Here is an 18828-nt window from a genome sequence, read left to right on the forward strand (position 1 = left end):
CTGGCTGCAGTTCTTTTCCTTTCAGCACTTTGAATGTATCATGCCAATCCCTTCTGGCCTATAAAGTTTCTGCTAAAAAATCCACTGATAGCCTTATGGGGTTTCCCTTGTATGTAATTGTCTTCTTTTTTCTCGCTGCTTTTAAAGTTCTTTATCACTGCTTTTTGCCATTTTTATTACTATGTGTCTTGGTATGGACTTCCTTGAGTTAATTTTGTTGGGGGCTCTCTGTACCTCCTGGATCTGAATTTGTTTCCTTCCCAAGATTTGGGAAGTTTTCAGCTGTTATTTCTTCAAATAAATTTTCTGCCTGTTTTCCCTCTACTCTTCAGGCATCCCTATAATGTGAATGTTAATACACTTGATGGAGTCACGGAGTTACCTAAGTTCTCATTTTGCATAATCTTCTTTCTCTCACCTGCTCAGCTTTATTACTTTATGTACCTTTGTCCTCCAGGTCACTGATTTGTTCTGCTTCCTTTAGTCTGCTCTTTATTCCATCTAGTGTATTTTTAATTTCATTTATTGTATTCTTCATCTCTGATTCTTTTTAATCTCTTTGTTAAGGGTCTCACTGATGTCCTCCACTCTTTCAAGTACAATGATTATCTTTATGACGATTACTTTAAATTCTCTATCAGGCATATTATTTATCTCTTTTGCTTAGGTCTCTTGCTATGGTTTTGTCTTGTTCTTTCATTTGGAACATATTCCTCTTATTTCATCTAGCTTTCTGTGTTTCTATGACTCAGGAAAAACTGGCTACATCTACTCTTGAAAGAAGTAACCTTATGAGGAAGATGCCATGTAGTGCCCGGCAGTGCAGTGTCACCTGTTTACCAGAATGTGGCGCTTCAGGGGTGTCTCCTATATGTGTTGCATGTGCCCTGCTACTGTGGCCAAACTACTTTTTGCTTCAGTCCAGTTGTCTGCAGTGGCTCACTTTGCCTATTGTGGGCAATGTTTGATCCCTGTGGTGTTACTGGACCAGTCTGGGGCCACGTTGGGCTTGAACTGAGTCAAACCAGGCTTTTGCCTGACATGCAATAGCACCAAACTACAGAGTACTTTCCCTGTGTTGTCCCCTGAGACGCTTTTGTTGGTGGGCGGGGCCTGCTATCAGACCAGCTGTCTGCCCCTAGCCCACTGCTGGGGCTATAGTTTAATTGGTTTGTGTGGTTATCTTTTCCTCTCCCCCAGGGTAGGAGTCACTTTGGAGTGGTGTTGGCCCCTGTCAGGGCTGCTTGCACACTGCCAAGCTTGTGGCCCTGGTCTGAATGGGCTCTGTGCGAGAGTGTATTGGTGGGGTGGATCTACAACATGATCAGGGGTGGGGCATGCAGTAGGTCCCCTGGGAGAAGAGATGAGCCTCTGCAAGGACCATGGCCATCTGGGCTGATCAGCAAAATACGTCGGCTGGGTGCAGTTTTAACAAATGCATACCAGTCCTCTGCTAGAGGGGATGGGCTGCCGCTGACCAGTGTTGGCCAGGGCCAATCTGCAAGTGTGGGTGGACAGGGTACACAGCGCCTACAAGTTTTGCATGCCGGTCCCCTGCTAGGAGGATGTGCCTCCAACACAAGGCAGGCCAGCTGGGCCTGTCTATAATGCATGCAGGGGTGGGATGCACAGTTTTAACAAAGTGCCTGCTGGTCTTCTGCAAGAGAGGCCCTGAAAAGTGCACTGTCAGGAGATGTGGTATTGGCAAGGCTTTGTTGGTCTTTTGGGGGGTGGAGACCTGCAGTGCCAGACTAAGGCAAGCCTGGCTGGAGGGGGCAGATCCCCGAGGCACAGAAGTGGGCTGGGGAAATGGCACCTGCCAGCTCCTCTGTTCCTGGAGGAGTCTTCCAATGATCTCTGTCCCTCTGGAACATGCTCTGAGATTAGTAAATAATTCTCCCTCCCATTTGCCCCAGGGGTTTTTCAAACTGCTGCTTCTGTGCTGTAGGTCAGTAGGCTGTTTGTTGTGCTGACTCTTTCTTATAGCCCTAAAGGTTCTCCCAAATCTCCCTGATTTTTAAAATTCCATGTTTTAAGTCCTGGGGTTGTAAGAACTCACAAAATTCCATCCCTCTAGTTTTCAAAGCCAAATGTTATGGGGATTCGTTTTCCCCATGCAGGCTCCTTGGTGTGACAATCTGTCTCCCCTCTCTGCACCCTCAAGTCCCTTCCTCCAGCGAAGTCCATTTAGCTCCCCACTGTCTCTGGCTTTCTTACACTCTTTGATGTGGTCTCTTCTCTAGATTTAGTTGTAGAGTTTGTTCTGCCAGTCTCTGGATAATTTTCTGGGTTATTTACAATGATGTGTGTGTTATGTGTGCATTGTGGGACGAAGTGAGCTTAGAGTCCTCCTAATGCACCATCTTCCCTGGGATCCTCCTCTAATTTTTGCTTTTAAATAATGAAACTGATTAATGGCATGGCTAAAACTATATTACTAAGCCCAAAGCTTCCTCATATGCTTAGTTATTTCTCTGAAATTGCAGTATATTTAGTATCTTGAGAGCTGATCCAAGAACTTTTTTGTGTCTCCTCCATACTTTTCTTTAGGGAAAACACAACTCAATGTTGAAACGGCTATCCCACAAACCCTACAGAGGCAATGACCAAATCAGTCTACCAAATACTGTCTCATATATACAAGGTATGCAACAAATACTGATGAATTAAAACATTCTACTAAACTAATTCTCTCAAATTTTATCCTTTTTACCTGGGTTTTCCCACCTCTTCCTTTACTTTCTTTTCTGTGATCATGCTTTAGATCTACAAGTAGCTCTGACAGACATTAATTTAGTTCCCTTGGTAGCACTCAAAATTAGTTGCCACTAGCTTCAAAATAATTTACATTTTAATTGGGAAAACTATTCTCTTACAAGTAGGAAAGGTGGCATTAGAAGCAATGAAAGGGGGGGGCACCTGGTTGGCTCAGTGGGGTAACCATCCAACTTTTGATTTCAGCTCAGGTCATGATCTCAGGGTCATGAGACTTGAGTCCCGTGTCTGGCTCTGCTTTGGGTCTGGAGCTTAAGATTCTCTTTCTCCCTCTCCTTCTGCCCCTCCCCACCCTGTTCTCTTTCTCTCTCTCAAAAAAAAATAATAATAAATAAAAGAAGCAATGAAAGGATTCCCTCCAACAAAGGGTAGCCTCCAAGACCCTCCTCAGTCCTTCTGAGAAAATGGAGTTCAATGAATCTCTTTCTTGCCCTTCACACTATCCATATACTTTTCCTCTAGAATTGCTTTTTAGTTATCATGATATAAACTACAAAGAAACGGGAGGCTAGAAGGGAAGCAGGAGGTACAACCTATTTTATATACCTCAAATTGCTAGCTGACCTTTTTAGAGATTGTTCCTATTAATGCTGCCATTTTAAGTAAACTCTAATGGAGAAAACTTACAGCAAGTAAATACCCCTGCTTAAAAGTGACGATGAAAGCCGTGATTATAACAACATATTAATGATATATCCAAAAGGACAAAGAAAGTAAGGTGGTAAAAAAAAAAAATTGTTTATCCAATTTTTATATGATATATATATTGTTTCTTAAAAAAATAAGACTGTTTCCTTAAATTACTTTAGCAGTACACACTAATTAGAATACCAAGAAGTGGGGCACCTTGGTGGCTCAGGTATGATCAAGCCCCACATCAGGCTCCCTGTTCAGTGAGTGGAGAGTCTGCTTCTCCCTCTAACCCGCCCCCGGCTTGTGCTCTCTCACTCTTTCCCAAATAAAATCTTTAAAAGAAGATAAAAAAGAATACCAAGAAGAAATTGTATCTATGTACAAAAAATTTTGGAAACCATGATGTAAATGTCAAAATAAAAACTAGACCTTGTGAAGTAATTTTTTTTTTTTTTTTAATTTAAAAGCAAAGAGAGGAATGAAATATTTGAAAAGATGGGAGGGGGACCCAGAAGCCAAGAACTACCTTAAAAGCTAATGCACAGATCTCTGTTTATTTTAATAAAATTTAAAGCATACCATGCATTCGCTGGCTTTGGAGTTTTTGAAGGAGCAGTTAAAGCTGTTTCCATGCTATTTGTTCCTGAATTGTTTTCTTTGGTAGTCATTGCAATCATTTTTCGTTGCTTCTGAGAAAGTTTAACTCCAGGAGAAATCATTTTGCTAGAAATTAAATGAATTAGTGTTAATTTCTACTTAATGAAGGTTACAGGTAATTATATTGCTTTCTGTTTATGATTTTACTACTATTAGATCAAAATGGCCACCAGATTCAACAGTGACAATAACAGTTTACACTATCAATGATCAAATAATAGCTACAAATGAGCCTTCCTAATATATTTACATCACACTTGTATCAGAAATAGTTCACAATGATCATTTTAGAGGCCAATTTCTGACAACACCATATTCCACAAGAGCTGGACTACCAACCCAACTCAATCTTTAGCATATATTTAAGAAATGTTAGGAAGGCTACAGTACCTAAGGAAAGAGCTTATAATTTAATATCAAATGTAGAAAAAAAAATCCAGTAGGCCTTTCCAATTCTTTAGAACTATAAAACAACACCATCTTTCCTTTTTTATGATTTTTTAACCAACCCCAAATTTGTCTTTGGTGTAGCTCCACATTTTTGTCTACTTTCTTCAATTTGCATGATGGTTCTGAGATCCATGACAGGAGGGCTGACAGGACTAAAATACATATGAAAGGTACTTTACAACACAGTTATTGATCCATAAAGTCCAACCCCCAAACTTCACTGAAACTGTAAACTATATATAAGATTGATAATGAGAGACTAATTTCAAATTTGTCAGCTATGGCCAAATTCAAAAAGGATACTCTGAATGAAAGCTACTTTTATATATACATTAAACAACTAAAATGCATCCAAAGTCATAACTGAAGCTCTCAAAAAAAAAAAAAAAAAAAAGCCAAGCAATAAAATGATTCTTTTCTAACTCAGGCAGAAGTAATCAAAGTTCTGCTTAAATTCTTATCCTTTAAGGTGAATAGAACTTGCAAATTATATTCTATTTTTAACAAAATTCTTACTACTGTCTAATGTTAACAGCAAAAATTTAACAGTAAAGCTTGGGAGTGCTCAATAATATTAGAAACCCACCTGGGGGAGTTACACAATAATGAGAAAAAAAATTCTACAGTCTTTAGAAATAGCCAGTCTATTTTGCTGACTTTACACCAAGCGAATTATTCTTAAAACACATTTAATAAAATAACCTAGTGATTAGAAGATGCTTTTCAGTGTTCCCACAAACATGTTGACTTAAAAAGGCAAAAAATTTGAGACTGATTTCTAAACTACTTTTAGAATATGAAGCAACATAAACTGGCACATCATAATCTGGTCTCCCAACTTTGCAAAATACAGCACATTTCAAAATAATTACATAAATATAATTGGTAAGTCAACAGTTTTAGCCTATGATAAACCATAGTAGGTATATAAAGATGAAACAAGCTCAATAAACACTCTAAAAGAATACTGCATTCTAATTATATCTACTCCTTCCACTTAAAAATGGACTTTTTCTAAAGAAAAATATGGATTTAATACAGGCAAATCAAAGCACAGTGTAACATTAAATGAATGTCCTCTGAAAAGTAACTGATACATTTTGTGATACAAAATACATTTTGTGAGCTCTTAAATAACCTTTAATATGCTAAAAACAAAAAGTAGGCCTACAAATGACAAAACAGTCTTCCGGAATGGAAGTTTTAATGAATATATACTATCAAAAAAATAGCTATTAAGTCAATACATATCTAGATATAGGTATGTGTGTGTTATATAGTATTTACCAATTTTCACAAATGACAGTACAAAGGGAACTAAATTCTGTCTGGGGAAAAAAAGTGCTTATTTTAGCTGGCTACTAATCTGTATGCATTTAGGTAATTTTCTATGAGAAATTTACATTAGTACTTTTTAAATGTGCTTCATTAAAAATTTCCATTGGACTAAAAATGAATATTTCTCGAATAGGTACAGAACAAAATGAAAATGCTACCTGAAAGAGCCAGCAACCCAAGTGGAAGAGCTTGTAGTATCAATTCTGTTACTGGGAATGGTTTGTGGAGCAGATATGTTAAGTACTGGTGATTTTTCCCATGGTTTTAAATCTTCCCTAGAATATGTAGGAGGTGTACCATTAACATATGGTTTAATTTTCCCCTGAAGATTAAAAAAAAAGAAAAAAAAATTAAAAAATGAATAATAGGCACCTGGCATAGTAGCTGACATATAGTTGGTACTTAATAAGCACTGGTTAAATTATATTAAAGCATAAAATCTTATAACAATAATCATCCAGCATTCTTCTAGTTTAGTGCCTTAACCAATTCTCAGAACTTATCAGTGACTATAACCCAATTATCATGAGCTTTGGGAATAATATTTAGGGAATAAGTTTGCACATTAAATCCCTATTAACATGAGTATTAAAAATGTTAATAAAGTTCAAATAAGATATGAATCAATAACTTTAAAATCAATGTCCATGACTTTTATGCCAGACTTTTTGTTTCGTATTAATGTCATATAATTCACTATGAATAAAATTAAAGTTAAATAATATTGACAGTTCAAAAGGAACCCTAAAACAACTGCCATTACAATAGATCAAAGAAGTTATTAAAATGGCTATTTCCATTGTCAGGATAGATTCTTATTGCCAGACATTCACAGCATGCCTTTAATCTTCCTTTTTAACCTCAATTGTCTTCTACACCCAACTTGAGGTTACTATTAATTGCCCCCAAACTTCTATCCTCATAAAAAAAAATAATAAAAATAAATTTTAAGAACCATATTAAAAAAAAAAAATCAATCCTTGAGGCCTAGAAGACCAAGAAGAATGGGTAAATTTTCCATTGTCTCATGAATTTCTCCAAGTTCTAATAGTTCTGTGGAGGACTAGGAGTTAGAGAAAAATGACTGTATCTAATAAGTTAGACACTTTCCTGTAGATTAACAATTACGGAATAAAATGTTAAGACATGTCTAAAAAATGGCCTCCCCAGAGTCTAACCAGACTAGAAATTCTGTAGCTTAATGTCAATTGTGCTAGAATAGGAGAACTCCATTCTATATTGTATTGCTCCTAGTAACATGATAGAGGAAAGAGACTATGCAGAATTTGAAGTTAGGCTTACTTTCAAAATCATTTTCTTTTGACAGTTTTTAGCTGGTATTAACTGACGTTTCGCAAAATAAATTTCAAGTAATTTAGCTATAAATATATTTCTCCATATGTCTATACAGTGTTACTATATTTTATATCAACATTATATTTTAATGACAGAAAGATTAGAAATATGTCATAAAAGGCTCAAACTGCCATTAAAATCTTTAAAACTAGAAACATAATGCAAATTTGAGAAAACTAATACTACACATATTATATTTTTTTTTATAAACCAGCCAGGAGAGTATTTTAAAGTTAGAGCAAAAAATAATAAAAAACTAAAGATAAATTGTCTATAGATCTAAAATTTGAAGAAAACAGTGCATTAATAAATAAAAACAAACCTCAAGTTTATCTGACTGAAATCCTGCTGTGAAATCAGGGGATTGTAAATCTCTAGGACTACCCACTCCTGCATAGCTTCCTTCAGAGTCTGATGTCAACAGTTCGGGAAGAGATTCCACAGAATTGGTCTTACCAGACTTTAACAGTCCTGAAAGGTAAAATTTTTAAAAATATTTAAACACATATACATTAAACATGTGTATTACATTCAGTGAACTAAACAGAGCTAAAAACTTCCATTTATCCAGAGATTTAAAAACATTTATATTATATTGACTGTATCAAATCTTGACAATTCAAGCTAAATGATGAAAAAAATCAGTTAAAATAAAAAACTGAAATGGAGGAGACTTTAAAACAACAGTTTTAGCCATTTCGATTACACAGCAATTATGCAATGAACCTAAGGAAGACACTTCTTTGGATCTGCTTTAAGAAGTGATTCAGAACTTCCTCTCCATAAAAAAGCAAAAATTAATAAACTTCAAACCCTCCCCTTTCTCATCTCTCTGTACCAATTTCTCTGCACCCATGCACAGGGGGACTGGCCCCATTCTGTGTGGGAGGAACATTATAGCCTTTCTACTCCAGTCAACAGACTGGTCCAGTAGCAGAGGCTATGCTGAAGCCCACTGTGGCCTGTTTGAGGGTTTATACTTCTGCAAAAAAAAAAAATCTGTGGATTGAAAACTATTTTAATTAGCTTATCACCTAAAGCAAAAGGGTTGTCAGAAACGTACATACCATTTCTTCTCCTAGGCAACCTAAATACCTGTCTCCCTGCCATACCTGGTATCCATATTCATTAGTACATCAGAATCATTTCAAATACAGAGAAAACAAACTTTGGTTTAAGTTCATGTGTTTATTTTCACATATTTCAATATTAGTAGAATCTAAATAGGTAGCAAAAAAACCCCACATATGGGGGTTCATGTGCATTAGGAGGTTATAATCCAGTAAAATAATACAAACCATTTCATCTCTATGCATTATGTGAGCTGTAACTAAAAGTTTTACAAATGACTTAAAAATAAATAAAACATACCACTTCTTATACAAAGAAGTGTGTTTACTTTAAAGTAAATCACTTTGACAAGATATAGGCCTCTTTTGTTGCTGTCACTGCTAAAATAGTTTGGAAACAACATTCAGCACCCCCGCAGTCTTTTAAATACTTTTAAGAGCAGCAAAGTTTTTTTTGAAGATTTATTTATTCATTTTAGAGAGAGTGAGAACATGAACGGGAGGGGCAGAGGGAGAGAGAATCCCAAGCAGACTCCACACTGAGCACGGAGCAGGACGCAGGGCTGGATCTCATGATCCCAAGATCACAACCTGAGCCAAAACTAAGAATCAGATGCTTAACCGACTCTGCCACCCAGGCACCCAGCAGAAAATTTTTATCTAAGAGAGTGTATTTAATGCCAGAATGCTCCCAAAAGTCAATTAGAAATAAATCTAATGAATAAAGATGATGTTTAAAGTGGCCAACAATTATTTTTAGTGTAAATCATTTTCACAGAATGTCTTTTGTCTAATGTTAAGGATCAACAAAAATAAATTTACTTCCAAAACAGGTCTTTTTGGTCCCCGGTTTAAATGTGACCTTTAAATCATTATCTGCTTTGGCCACAAAAAGTGGTATAGCAAAAAGAACACAGACTGGAATTGAAAAAATAAATTCTATTTCTGTCTGGCACTACCTCAAACCACCAGTTTTCTGAGTTTGTTTCCTCAGGTTTAAAGGAAGAGACATAAACTAGCTCATTATTAATGTCTCTTCCAGCTATGAAATGCTAAGATTCTAACACATGTGCTAATAATACCACTACTTAAAGCAAACCAAATAGGGGTGCCTGGGTGGCTCAGCTGGTCAAGCCATAAGACTCTCAGTTTCAGCTCAGGTCATGATCTCAGGGTCCTGGTATCCAGCCCCATGTCAGGGTCTGTGCTCAGCGTAGAGCCTGTTCTTCTCCCTCTCTGTTTCACACTCACCACCCCCACTCATGGTCTCTCAAATAAATAAATAAAACCAAATATCTGCTTTTTCCCTAACTCTTTTAGGCGACTAGGAAATCACTAGTTTCATGACTATCTGTCTATCCATTTATTCATCTTTCCATGTGTCCTTCTAAGGACTAGAGGTAACTCATGTAACACAGAGAACAGAAATTCACAGAATTTTACACTTTGAAAGATCCTAAAACAGGAATCAAGAGATGCAGTAAATGTGAAAGACCTTTAGTGCTTCATCAATCAATTTAGGTATATTATCTTTTTTATATTTAGGTATATTTTATATATCTTTTTGTGTTATCTAAAGTAACTATTCTTGACATGATTTATCCTTTGAGCATTACCGAACACATCAAGTACCTAATTTGTAGATCGTTGTTAAACATAAAAAGACATTCTTTCTTTACCCTGAATGACAACTCCCCCCTCCAACAGGGACACAAACACTTGTATGAAAATACTGATAGAAATTGCACCTGTTTATGTCTTACTGCTATAGACACACATATAATTTCTTAAAGCCATACTGTAGTCTCATTATTTTATGGTCACATTTCCATATTTTCACTCACTGAAAGAAACTACTAAAATTTAGATAGTTTAATCTGGATGTAATCAGATGAATGTGGAACAGTCTATACCACTGGCCTGAACTTTTGGAAACAAAACAAAAAGGTGTGAGAGGTGCTGCTCTAGTTAAAAGAGACTAAGGAGACATTAATAAACAAAGGCAATGTCTATCTTCATAGGATACTAGGTCTTTTTTAAGGTTAAAACACAAAAGCCTATAAAAACATTCTTGGACAATCAGGGAAATCTGAATAGAGACTATAATACTAGATAATATTAGTGAATTAATGTCAATTGTCTTAAATGTGATGATACTGTAGATGTGATAACGATACTGTGGTTATGTAGAAGAATATCCTGATTCTTAGGAGGTTCATATTAATATTAATTTATGTTAAAATGTCATGCCTACAACTTCCAAGTGGATCTATAAAAAATGTATAGAATGTTTAGAGGATGAGGGAAGAGAGCATGCAACAGAAAGTCTGTATGAAAAAGTAAATGTGGTAAGAGGTTAACAGTATATCTGAAAGAAGGGTATACAGATTTTCATTTTTCTTCATCTTTTCAGTAAAAGATTTTCAAATTAAACAGAAAAAATTTTAGAAAAACTACATAACCTTTACTTTTTCTTTTTTTAAAGATTTTATTTATTTATTTGACAGAAAGAGAGAGAGGGAGAGAGGGAACACAAGCAGGGAGAGTGGGAGAGGGAGAAGCAGGCTTCCTGCTGAGCAGGGAGCCTGATGGGGGCTTGATCCCAGGACCCTGGAATCGTGACCTGAACCGAAGGCAGATGCTTAATGACTGAGCCACCCAGGTGCCCCTAACCTTTACTTTCAGACAGCTCACATAATGCATAGAGATGAAATGGTTTGTATTATTTTACTGGATTATAACCTCCTAATGCACATGAATGGCATGTGCATTGGATTACTGATATAAATGAAATGAATCCATGTGATAACAGTATCTCTGTCATATTTTGTATATCTCTAATCCTCTATGCCACTAGACAGAGTGGTCTTTCTAAAAACATAAATTTTATCCACTCACATCATACGCCTTAAATATCCATGCACCCAGGGTGCATGGGTGGCTCAGCTGGTGGAGTGACTGACTCTTGATTTCAGCTCAGGTCGTGATCTCAGGGTAAGATCAAACCCCGTATCAGGCTTCACGCTGGGTGTGGAGTCGGCTTGGGATTCTCTCTCCTCCTCCCTCTGCCCCTCCCCCCTATCTCCCCCTCTCCAAAAAATTATATATCCATCAACTACCCATAGCCTTCAGAATAAAATTCAAATTCCTTAGTTTGTCATAAAATGCCTCCAAAATCTGACCAGTTTTCAACTACCATCTATCTGCACATACCCTATATGGCTGAGTCATGCTGAACCATAAGCATAAAAAATGTGCAGTTCTTTCTAGTGCCTCTAGTCTTGGGAGCATACTGGCCAACTCCTCCTCATTCTTCAAGATGCAACTCACGTACTATTTTCCTCTAAAAGGTCTTCCCTGATCTTCTCAGACTAATATGGACTCTTCTTTTGTGCTCCCAAAGCAAATTTCAATCAGAATATTTATTACAATATACTATAATTTTCTGTAGCCTCCTAAGACAAAGACTACTTTCTATTACAGTAGGCCTGGCAAGTGTAAATACAATAGTATTTAATAGATGTTAAATCAATTAGAGAACAGAGACATGAAAAATTAGATCAGGAAATATATCCTAAGACACTTTCACTAACCTGTAGATGGTGGACTCTGAATAACATCTGAAAGGTTATAACCTCCAGAACTATCTGAACGCTTACGTGGCTTCTTTTTTGCTTTTGTTTTTGCCTTCTTGAACATACTTTCCCTAGGAAAAAAGCAAATATAAAATTCATTTTTTAGAAATAAGTTACAGATTAACAACAGAACTATGTATTTTGAGCAAAAGAATATATATAGCATTTTAGTCAGAGAACACAAAAAATATGCATGCTCTAGTTGCATTTATCTATATGGCCCAGAGCAAATTATTCCGTTTCACTGAAATTCAACTTGTTCTAACTCCACTATTTCTGTGAAAGTTTGAAATAAGATAATTTATAGGAAAATACCTTGAAAAGTAAAATAATCAGATATCAAAAACTTCAAGTAACCTAAATGCTAACAAACTCTAGAAAAGGGGTTAAAAAAAACCTCTGGAACCCAAGACCAGTTTCTCAGTGAGCTACACAGTTAGTATACATAGTATATATGTATGTATGTATGTATGTGTGTGTGTGTGTGTGTGTGTATATATATACACACACACATAGTAAATTACTTGAATGCCCAAAGATTTTAACAAGTCATTTATCAAGTAGAAGGAAAGTAATTCTGTAACCAGTTGATAAGTGAGCCTAAGACACAGACTGGAAATTCTAAACAGGGCTTGCTAAATGGTTGGCCACACAAAGGGAGATACTGAAGAACTTGGGATATTTTGTTGGGGAATTCCCAAATGTCAGTCACTATAGGTCCTATCTCTTGAACAAGTCAGGTTCTCTACAGAAAAAAATCCATAGTGGCAATGCATTCCTCTTAGGTTCAAACTCTCCAGAGGGCAAATCTTTCTGTCAAGATGGATGGGAGGGGTTCAGAAAGAGGTCAATGCTCTTTGAAAGAATATTAAAAAATGCTCTTTTCCAAATCTAACCACTCACTCTGATCTTCAAACTTGCTATCTCTAATTCTTAAGGCTTTCTGGAATTCTGTTTTAGTTTTTTTCTAAGTCATTACTCTCGGTAACCACTTTCCAACTTCCAAAACTGTACATCTCCTAACTGCTGTTTTCTCCTTTCCTGTTCTCTCTAGTGCAATATGCCTTTCTTATTTCTTTATTATAATTTCAGCAGGGTTTGGGAAGGTAGCTAAGATAAATGCACTTATTCAACCACACGTTAATTTAAAGGTTGTGTTCCTTTTATATTTACAGTTAATTTTATTACATCTGCAAATAATTATGCACTTACTTTCTTATAATAAGGCTAAGAATAAACATAAGTACATACTTCTTACGTCAGGATTCTCCAATGTTTCTCTTTCAGCATAAAACTGTTAATAGTGTAAAAGATTGGGGAGGGGGAAAGAAGGGGAGGAGGGAAGAAAAGAAGGAAAAGAAAAAAAAGAGAGGGGCACCCTGGGTGGCTCAGATGGTTAAGCATCTGCCTTCAGCTCAGGTCATGATCCCAGGGTCCTGGGATCGAGCCCCACGTCGGGCTCCCTGCTCAGCAGGAAGCCTGCTTCTCCCTCTCCCACTCCCCCTGCTTGTGTTCCCTCTCTTGCTATCTCTGTCAAATAAATAAATAAAATTAAAAAAAAAAAGAGAGAAACAGTGCTTACGAATAATTCTGTTCCAAATTTATTTCTTCTTTCAAAAAGATATCTCCATCTTCTACTTCCAAATAGCTAATATCTGGTCCATCTTGATATGGTGTAATGACTCTTCTATCCATTGCTGGAATCTATTAAAAAAAAAAAAAGTGTCCCTTGTTAAATACAAAATGTGTAAAGACTTTTCTTTTAAAATAGGTATATCCCACTTGTTTATATTGGTATGCGGTGACATTAACAAGGAAAAGTCTAGAATGCCTAATGACTTCCTAAGTTTACAACAATGGGAAAAACTAATTAGATTCATTCATTTATTCTAAAAAACTGTCAAAAAAAAACTTTTCAAAAAAGCTCTACTTTATTATCAAATACAAATTAATCCATTTCTTAGGGATCATGCGAATCCATGTTTTTGTACTGTCCTGACCTTTGGTAATGAAAGACTCAAAAAGCTTTCAATAACTTTCATTTATAAAGGAATTAGATAATTTTATCATTAAATATTTTCAATTTTGATTATCATACTAATCTGCGGGATCTGTAAAAAAATTTATATCCTCATTTTTAAAAGATCCTAATATATTAGAATTCATTAGGAAATTATTCCACTGAGAAGTCTGACCTAACAGTACTACTTTAGTTTGATCATATTATTGAAAAAAACATAAACCTTACCATTTTCCTATAAAACACAGAAAGATCCTTCAAAACATCATCACTTAAAACATCAAGAGACCTAAAAAACAAGATACAAAATTCTATCTTAAGACTTAAGTAACTTAATACTTATCAAGATTTTCAAATATGTAGAGATATTTTACATTGCTGAATAAGTAACAATTATTTTTTAAATCATTAATATGCCGGCTGCTACACATTCTTTTGGAAGTATGTATAGTTGTATATTTCAAATAAACAGCAATATATATAGACAAACATCTTCAATAAAACTCAACTCCTAGAAAAGATTTCCTATCATTTATATTGTAGCAAAATAGCAACTAAAGTTCTTCCTCGACATCCCAATAAATCCATCAAAAGTTAAAAATCTCTTAAGTCAAAAATACATTTAAATATACCCACTTACTGAACATCACAGCTTAGTCTAAACTACCTTAAACATGCTCATAACACATACATTAGCCTACAGTTGAGCAAAATCATCTAATACAAAATCTATTTTACAATAAAGTATTGAATATCTTATGTAATTTATTAATTACTGCATTGAAAGTAAAAAACAAGTCTGTCAGTTGTTTACACCCTTGTGTTCCTGTATGTCACTGGGAACTGTGGCTCACTGCCACTGCCCAGGATCACCAGAGAGTATCGTACTATTTATCACTAGCATGGGGAAAAGATCAAAATTCAAAGTACAGTGTGTACTAAATGTGTATCACTTTCACGCCACTATAAAGTTGAAAAATCCTAAGTCAAACCATGGTAAATCAGGGACCATGTATTCATTTTCCAACGTTTCAATCTCTAGCTACAGAAGGAGTACTATACTGATAGAACAATGGCCTATCACAATACCTTAATTCTATCTAGAACTATCAATGCTACCAGTTACCTGCATGACTCTGAGCAACTCACTTTACCTCTCTGGACTTTAATATGTTCATGATGCATAAAATAATGGTTTGGACTAGATCAGATGTATTCAAAGTAAATTTCAAGGAACTCTCAAGTTCCAAAGAGATACTTTTAAGGCATCAGTGAAAACTTAAAGTTTACATTCTAAAATATATTTTAAACTGTTTTTACAAATGCAAAACAACTTGCCTAATCAAATCTGTACCATACCAGTTTTAACACTTTGACGATAATTAACCTGTGATGTTATATCAGTTGGGTGCAGCTTTCCTTTTTTAACATCTCTGTACATATTTATTTATACTCCTAGGAAACATATTTGATAAGGAATGGTTAAATTTGTACAAATTTTTGTTTTAATGCAAGTTACGCATACCTACTCACGTAAAATTATACAAGTAGACATCACCACAGCACATGTACCATTTTTAATGATTCACATGATACATTTGTCACAACTTAACAATTGAACAATGGTACTAAGACACATCATTTTCCAATATCATATTTTAGATTTGGTGCTTGTTTTGCACTTTGGTTGAGTCTTATCTGACAAACTGAATGAGCTTAATTTGGCAAGGCAAAGAAAAAAAAAAAAGACTGCTTTGATTACAATTATTAATGTAACGTCAGCAAAGAAATTTATTCTGAAACCCTAGCCAGGTTCTGATACTAAAATACCGGAGGCATTTTAAATCACATTGTCTAGGGGTGCCTGGGTGGCTCAGCTGGTTAAGCCTCTGCCTCTGGCTCAGGTCATAATCTCAGGGTTCTGGGATCGAGACCCACGTCAGGCTCCCTGATCAGCAGGGAGTCTGGTTCTCCCTCTGTTCCTCCCCCCTACTTGTGTGCATGCTCTCTCTCTCTCTCTCAAATAAATAAATAAATAAATAAATAAAATAAGATCTAAATAAATAAACAAATAAATAAGATCTTTTTAAAAATAAAATAAATAAAATAAAGTCACATATGTCTAATATCCCATAACATTAATTTGCATTTGAAAAGCATTTTCACAAAATAACAAAGCATTATATTGCCAAAAGAATTTCCTCTGAATTGAACCCTATGTAGCAATTATTAAGAATCTGTTAGTGATTCACCTCTAAAAATCAGAACACTTTTATTTCAATCATATTTTAGAATTAGTTTCATTAAAGAGTATCCTGACTTTGAAAGGTGAGATAGCAAAAATCTGTTACCATTTATAATAAATTATATGGATCAAGATTTTGATTCTTTGCAAAAAATGGTTCCTGGGTTTTCTCATCTGTAATATGAGGATATAAAAAGAATCTACTTCATCAGAAGGTTTCCATGAAAATCAACTGAGTGCATAACACTTTTAGAATGCTCCCTGGCACACAGTATTAGTTATCATTATTATGACTAAAACAAAATACAGAAATAAATGATAGTGAAGCTTCAAAAATGCCAAGTGACATGAAGAACTCTCATCTAAAACTTATGTTCACCAAAACACTCATTTTTCTCACCGACTTTATAGTAATAAAAATTTGACCTTATATTAAAAAATAAATCTGTAAATTTATTTCATTAGATTCCACTTAAACAGTTGAAAACAATCCCTCTAATTCTAAAATACCTACGATTCCTAAATTATTACCATTTATCAAATTTTCTTCAATCCAAGTAAACATCAATAGTATGAAATACTAGCTTATAAAATAGGGTGGATATGTTTAGCCAATTGTTTTATATAAAATGTGTCATTTTTCTAAGAATCATTACTCACTGATTTCAACATAAAGACTTGAGTATTCATACCAGCTTGCAACAAATTAAACCAACTAAATTTTTCAGGCCATCAGCTGCAGCCTAAGTTTGACTAAAGCAGCAATATGTCATATAAGAAATATCCAGAGAGAAAAATATAAAGAGAAAAGGAAATCAACTAGTAACAAATTTTTCACATGCTTACATGTGAAATAATTATGTGCTGTCTTAATTAGTATTATATATAGTTTCCAAAAGCCTAGGTAACAATTATAGTTGTAAATCAGCCTAAACAAGAAAAGAGATGCATACATATAAAGAAAATACTTGTTATAACATTTTCCCACAAATTTCCAAGAATGGAAGCTCTCCATTAAGGTCAAGAATTTTGTCTGTTTTGTTCACTGTTGTATCTTAGCAGTGGCTGACATATATTAGGCACTCAAATACTGATGGAATGACTGAATCCCCTTACATTTTTATTTTCTACAAAGCTGTAATTTATCGTTATGCCTTTTTAAATTACTAACAAATCTGCTATTATATATAAGTAATTGCTTTTGCAACAGTCATATAATGTATGCACCCAACCTACCTTGCTTCAAGTAAGGCGGCCATATTCAGTCCTATAAACTGTAAACAAGACAGTTTCAATTGTTCAGCATTATACACTGCTGCAAATTCCAGTACCATAGCAGCATTCTTAAGGGTAACTACAAAGAAAAGATACTCAAAATGAGCTGAAAGTCATGTTACTACAGCAAATACAATATACTTATTTTTAAAGTTGTCAGCTTTGAACATTAACAACAAGGAAAACTGAAAGTAGTTTCTTGCCAAAATAGCTTATACTAAGGCAAATTTAGAATGCTCTTTTCCATCCCAGGGTGCCAAAGTAATTTTAAATGATTGGTTATGAGGAGAAATAAGCACACCAAAAGAAAATACAGATGATGTGTTACAGTGTCATCTAAAAGCAAATACATAAGAATTGACAATCTTCCACCTAACATTTTTAGAATAGTTTTAACTTCCATCGATAAACAACTTTCCTCTTCATTTATATAGCACAGAATAGTTATTCTCTCTTCTACAAAACTAAAAAGATCTTAAGACTAAGAGAAACTAGGGGCACCTGGCTGGCTCAGTCAGTAGAGCCTGCAACTTTTGATCCTCGGGTGGGACTGAGCCCCATGTTGGGCATCGAGATAACTTAAAAAAATTAAAAAATAAAATATGCTTAAAAATAAAAAATAAATTTTAAAAAAGTCAAGGGTAATGTTAAGGGTGATTTTAAAAAAACACTAAGCGAAACTGATGAAATCAGTCTATAAAATATATTTACATTGAGTAATCCATCAGAATTTTATGTGAGTATATTTATATAAACAAACACACACACTATATATTTGGAAAATAATTACATTTAAATATGACTGTATTATTATTCATGCCAGTGCAGAATTTGGCATACTGTATAAAAGATTCTGGATTTTATTACAATCCTAGTAGCTTTATATACAAAGTGTCCTATTTTGCTAGAGACCATCCCAGAATATTCTAACTACCTAGCTTATAACTTTGGCTTCCCAAAGCCCTCCATTCTTTATTTACTCTGAGTTCTAACCAACAGAGGGACACAACTTTTCTATACCTGGCTTACTCCACATTTGTTTTTCTTTCTTCCTTGTAACTCTGTCAAAAGGTATAAATGCAGTCAAGAGTGGTCTTTGTCCCACTCCTAACCAAACCTAAAGTTTCTACTAATTATGAAACCAAAGTCTCCCATTTCACAAAAATGGATCATACAAAAATTTTAGAGTTGTTCAATTGGGAACAAGGACTGCCCAATACTGAGAGACCAGACTTCTATTGAACACTTCTCTTGCTAGGTTCTAGGATAATCAAGATATTCATTTATAAGACAGTTGTGCAGCATGGGCCAAAAAAGAATATACAAGCAGTGCCAGGAAAAGTCAGCTGAGCAGCTGAAAATATCTCCAATATG

General features: G+C 35.0%; 1 protein-coding gene across 3 annotated transcripts in view; it reads right to left on the reverse strand.

Moving 5' to 3' along the window:
• Positions 1 to 18828, reverse strand: part of IBTK (inhibitor of Bruton tyrosine kinase) — a 108178-nt gene that overhangs the window by 28223 nt on the left and 61127 nt on the right. For 2 of the 3 annotated variants that reach the window (XM_025861778.2, XM_025861770.2), the window contains exons 18-25: positions 17416 to 17533; positions 14163 to 14223; positions 13497 to 13618; positions 11873 to 11985; positions 7532 to 7680; positions 6012 to 6175; positions 4575 to 4667; positions 3988 to 4131 (exon numbers count right to left, since the gene is read on the reverse strand). In XM_025861778.2, the coding sequence (XP_025717563.1) occupies positions 3988 to 4131; positions 4575 to 4667; positions 6012 to 6175; positions 7532 to 7680; positions 11873 to 11985; positions 13497 to 13618; positions 14163 to 14223; positions 17416 to 17533 (964 nt within the window). The remainder of the gene's footprint in view (positions 1 to 3987; positions 4132 to 4574; positions 4668 to 6011; positions 6176 to 7531; positions 7681 to 11872; positions 11986 to 13496; positions 13619 to 14162; positions 14224 to 17415; positions 17534 to 18828) is intronic. The other variant, XM_025861787.2, reaches the window with a different exon arrangement.

Source organism: Callorhinus ursinus, unplaced genomic scaffold (genome assembly GCF_003265705.2).
Source record: "Callorhinus ursinus isolate GAN/ISIS: 27379988/994484 unplaced genomic scaffold, GSC_fseal_2.0 scaffold6, whole genome shotgun sequence".
Lineage (NCBI taxonomy): Eukaryota > Metazoa > Chordata > Mammalia > Carnivora > Otariidae > Callorhinus > Callorhinus ursinus.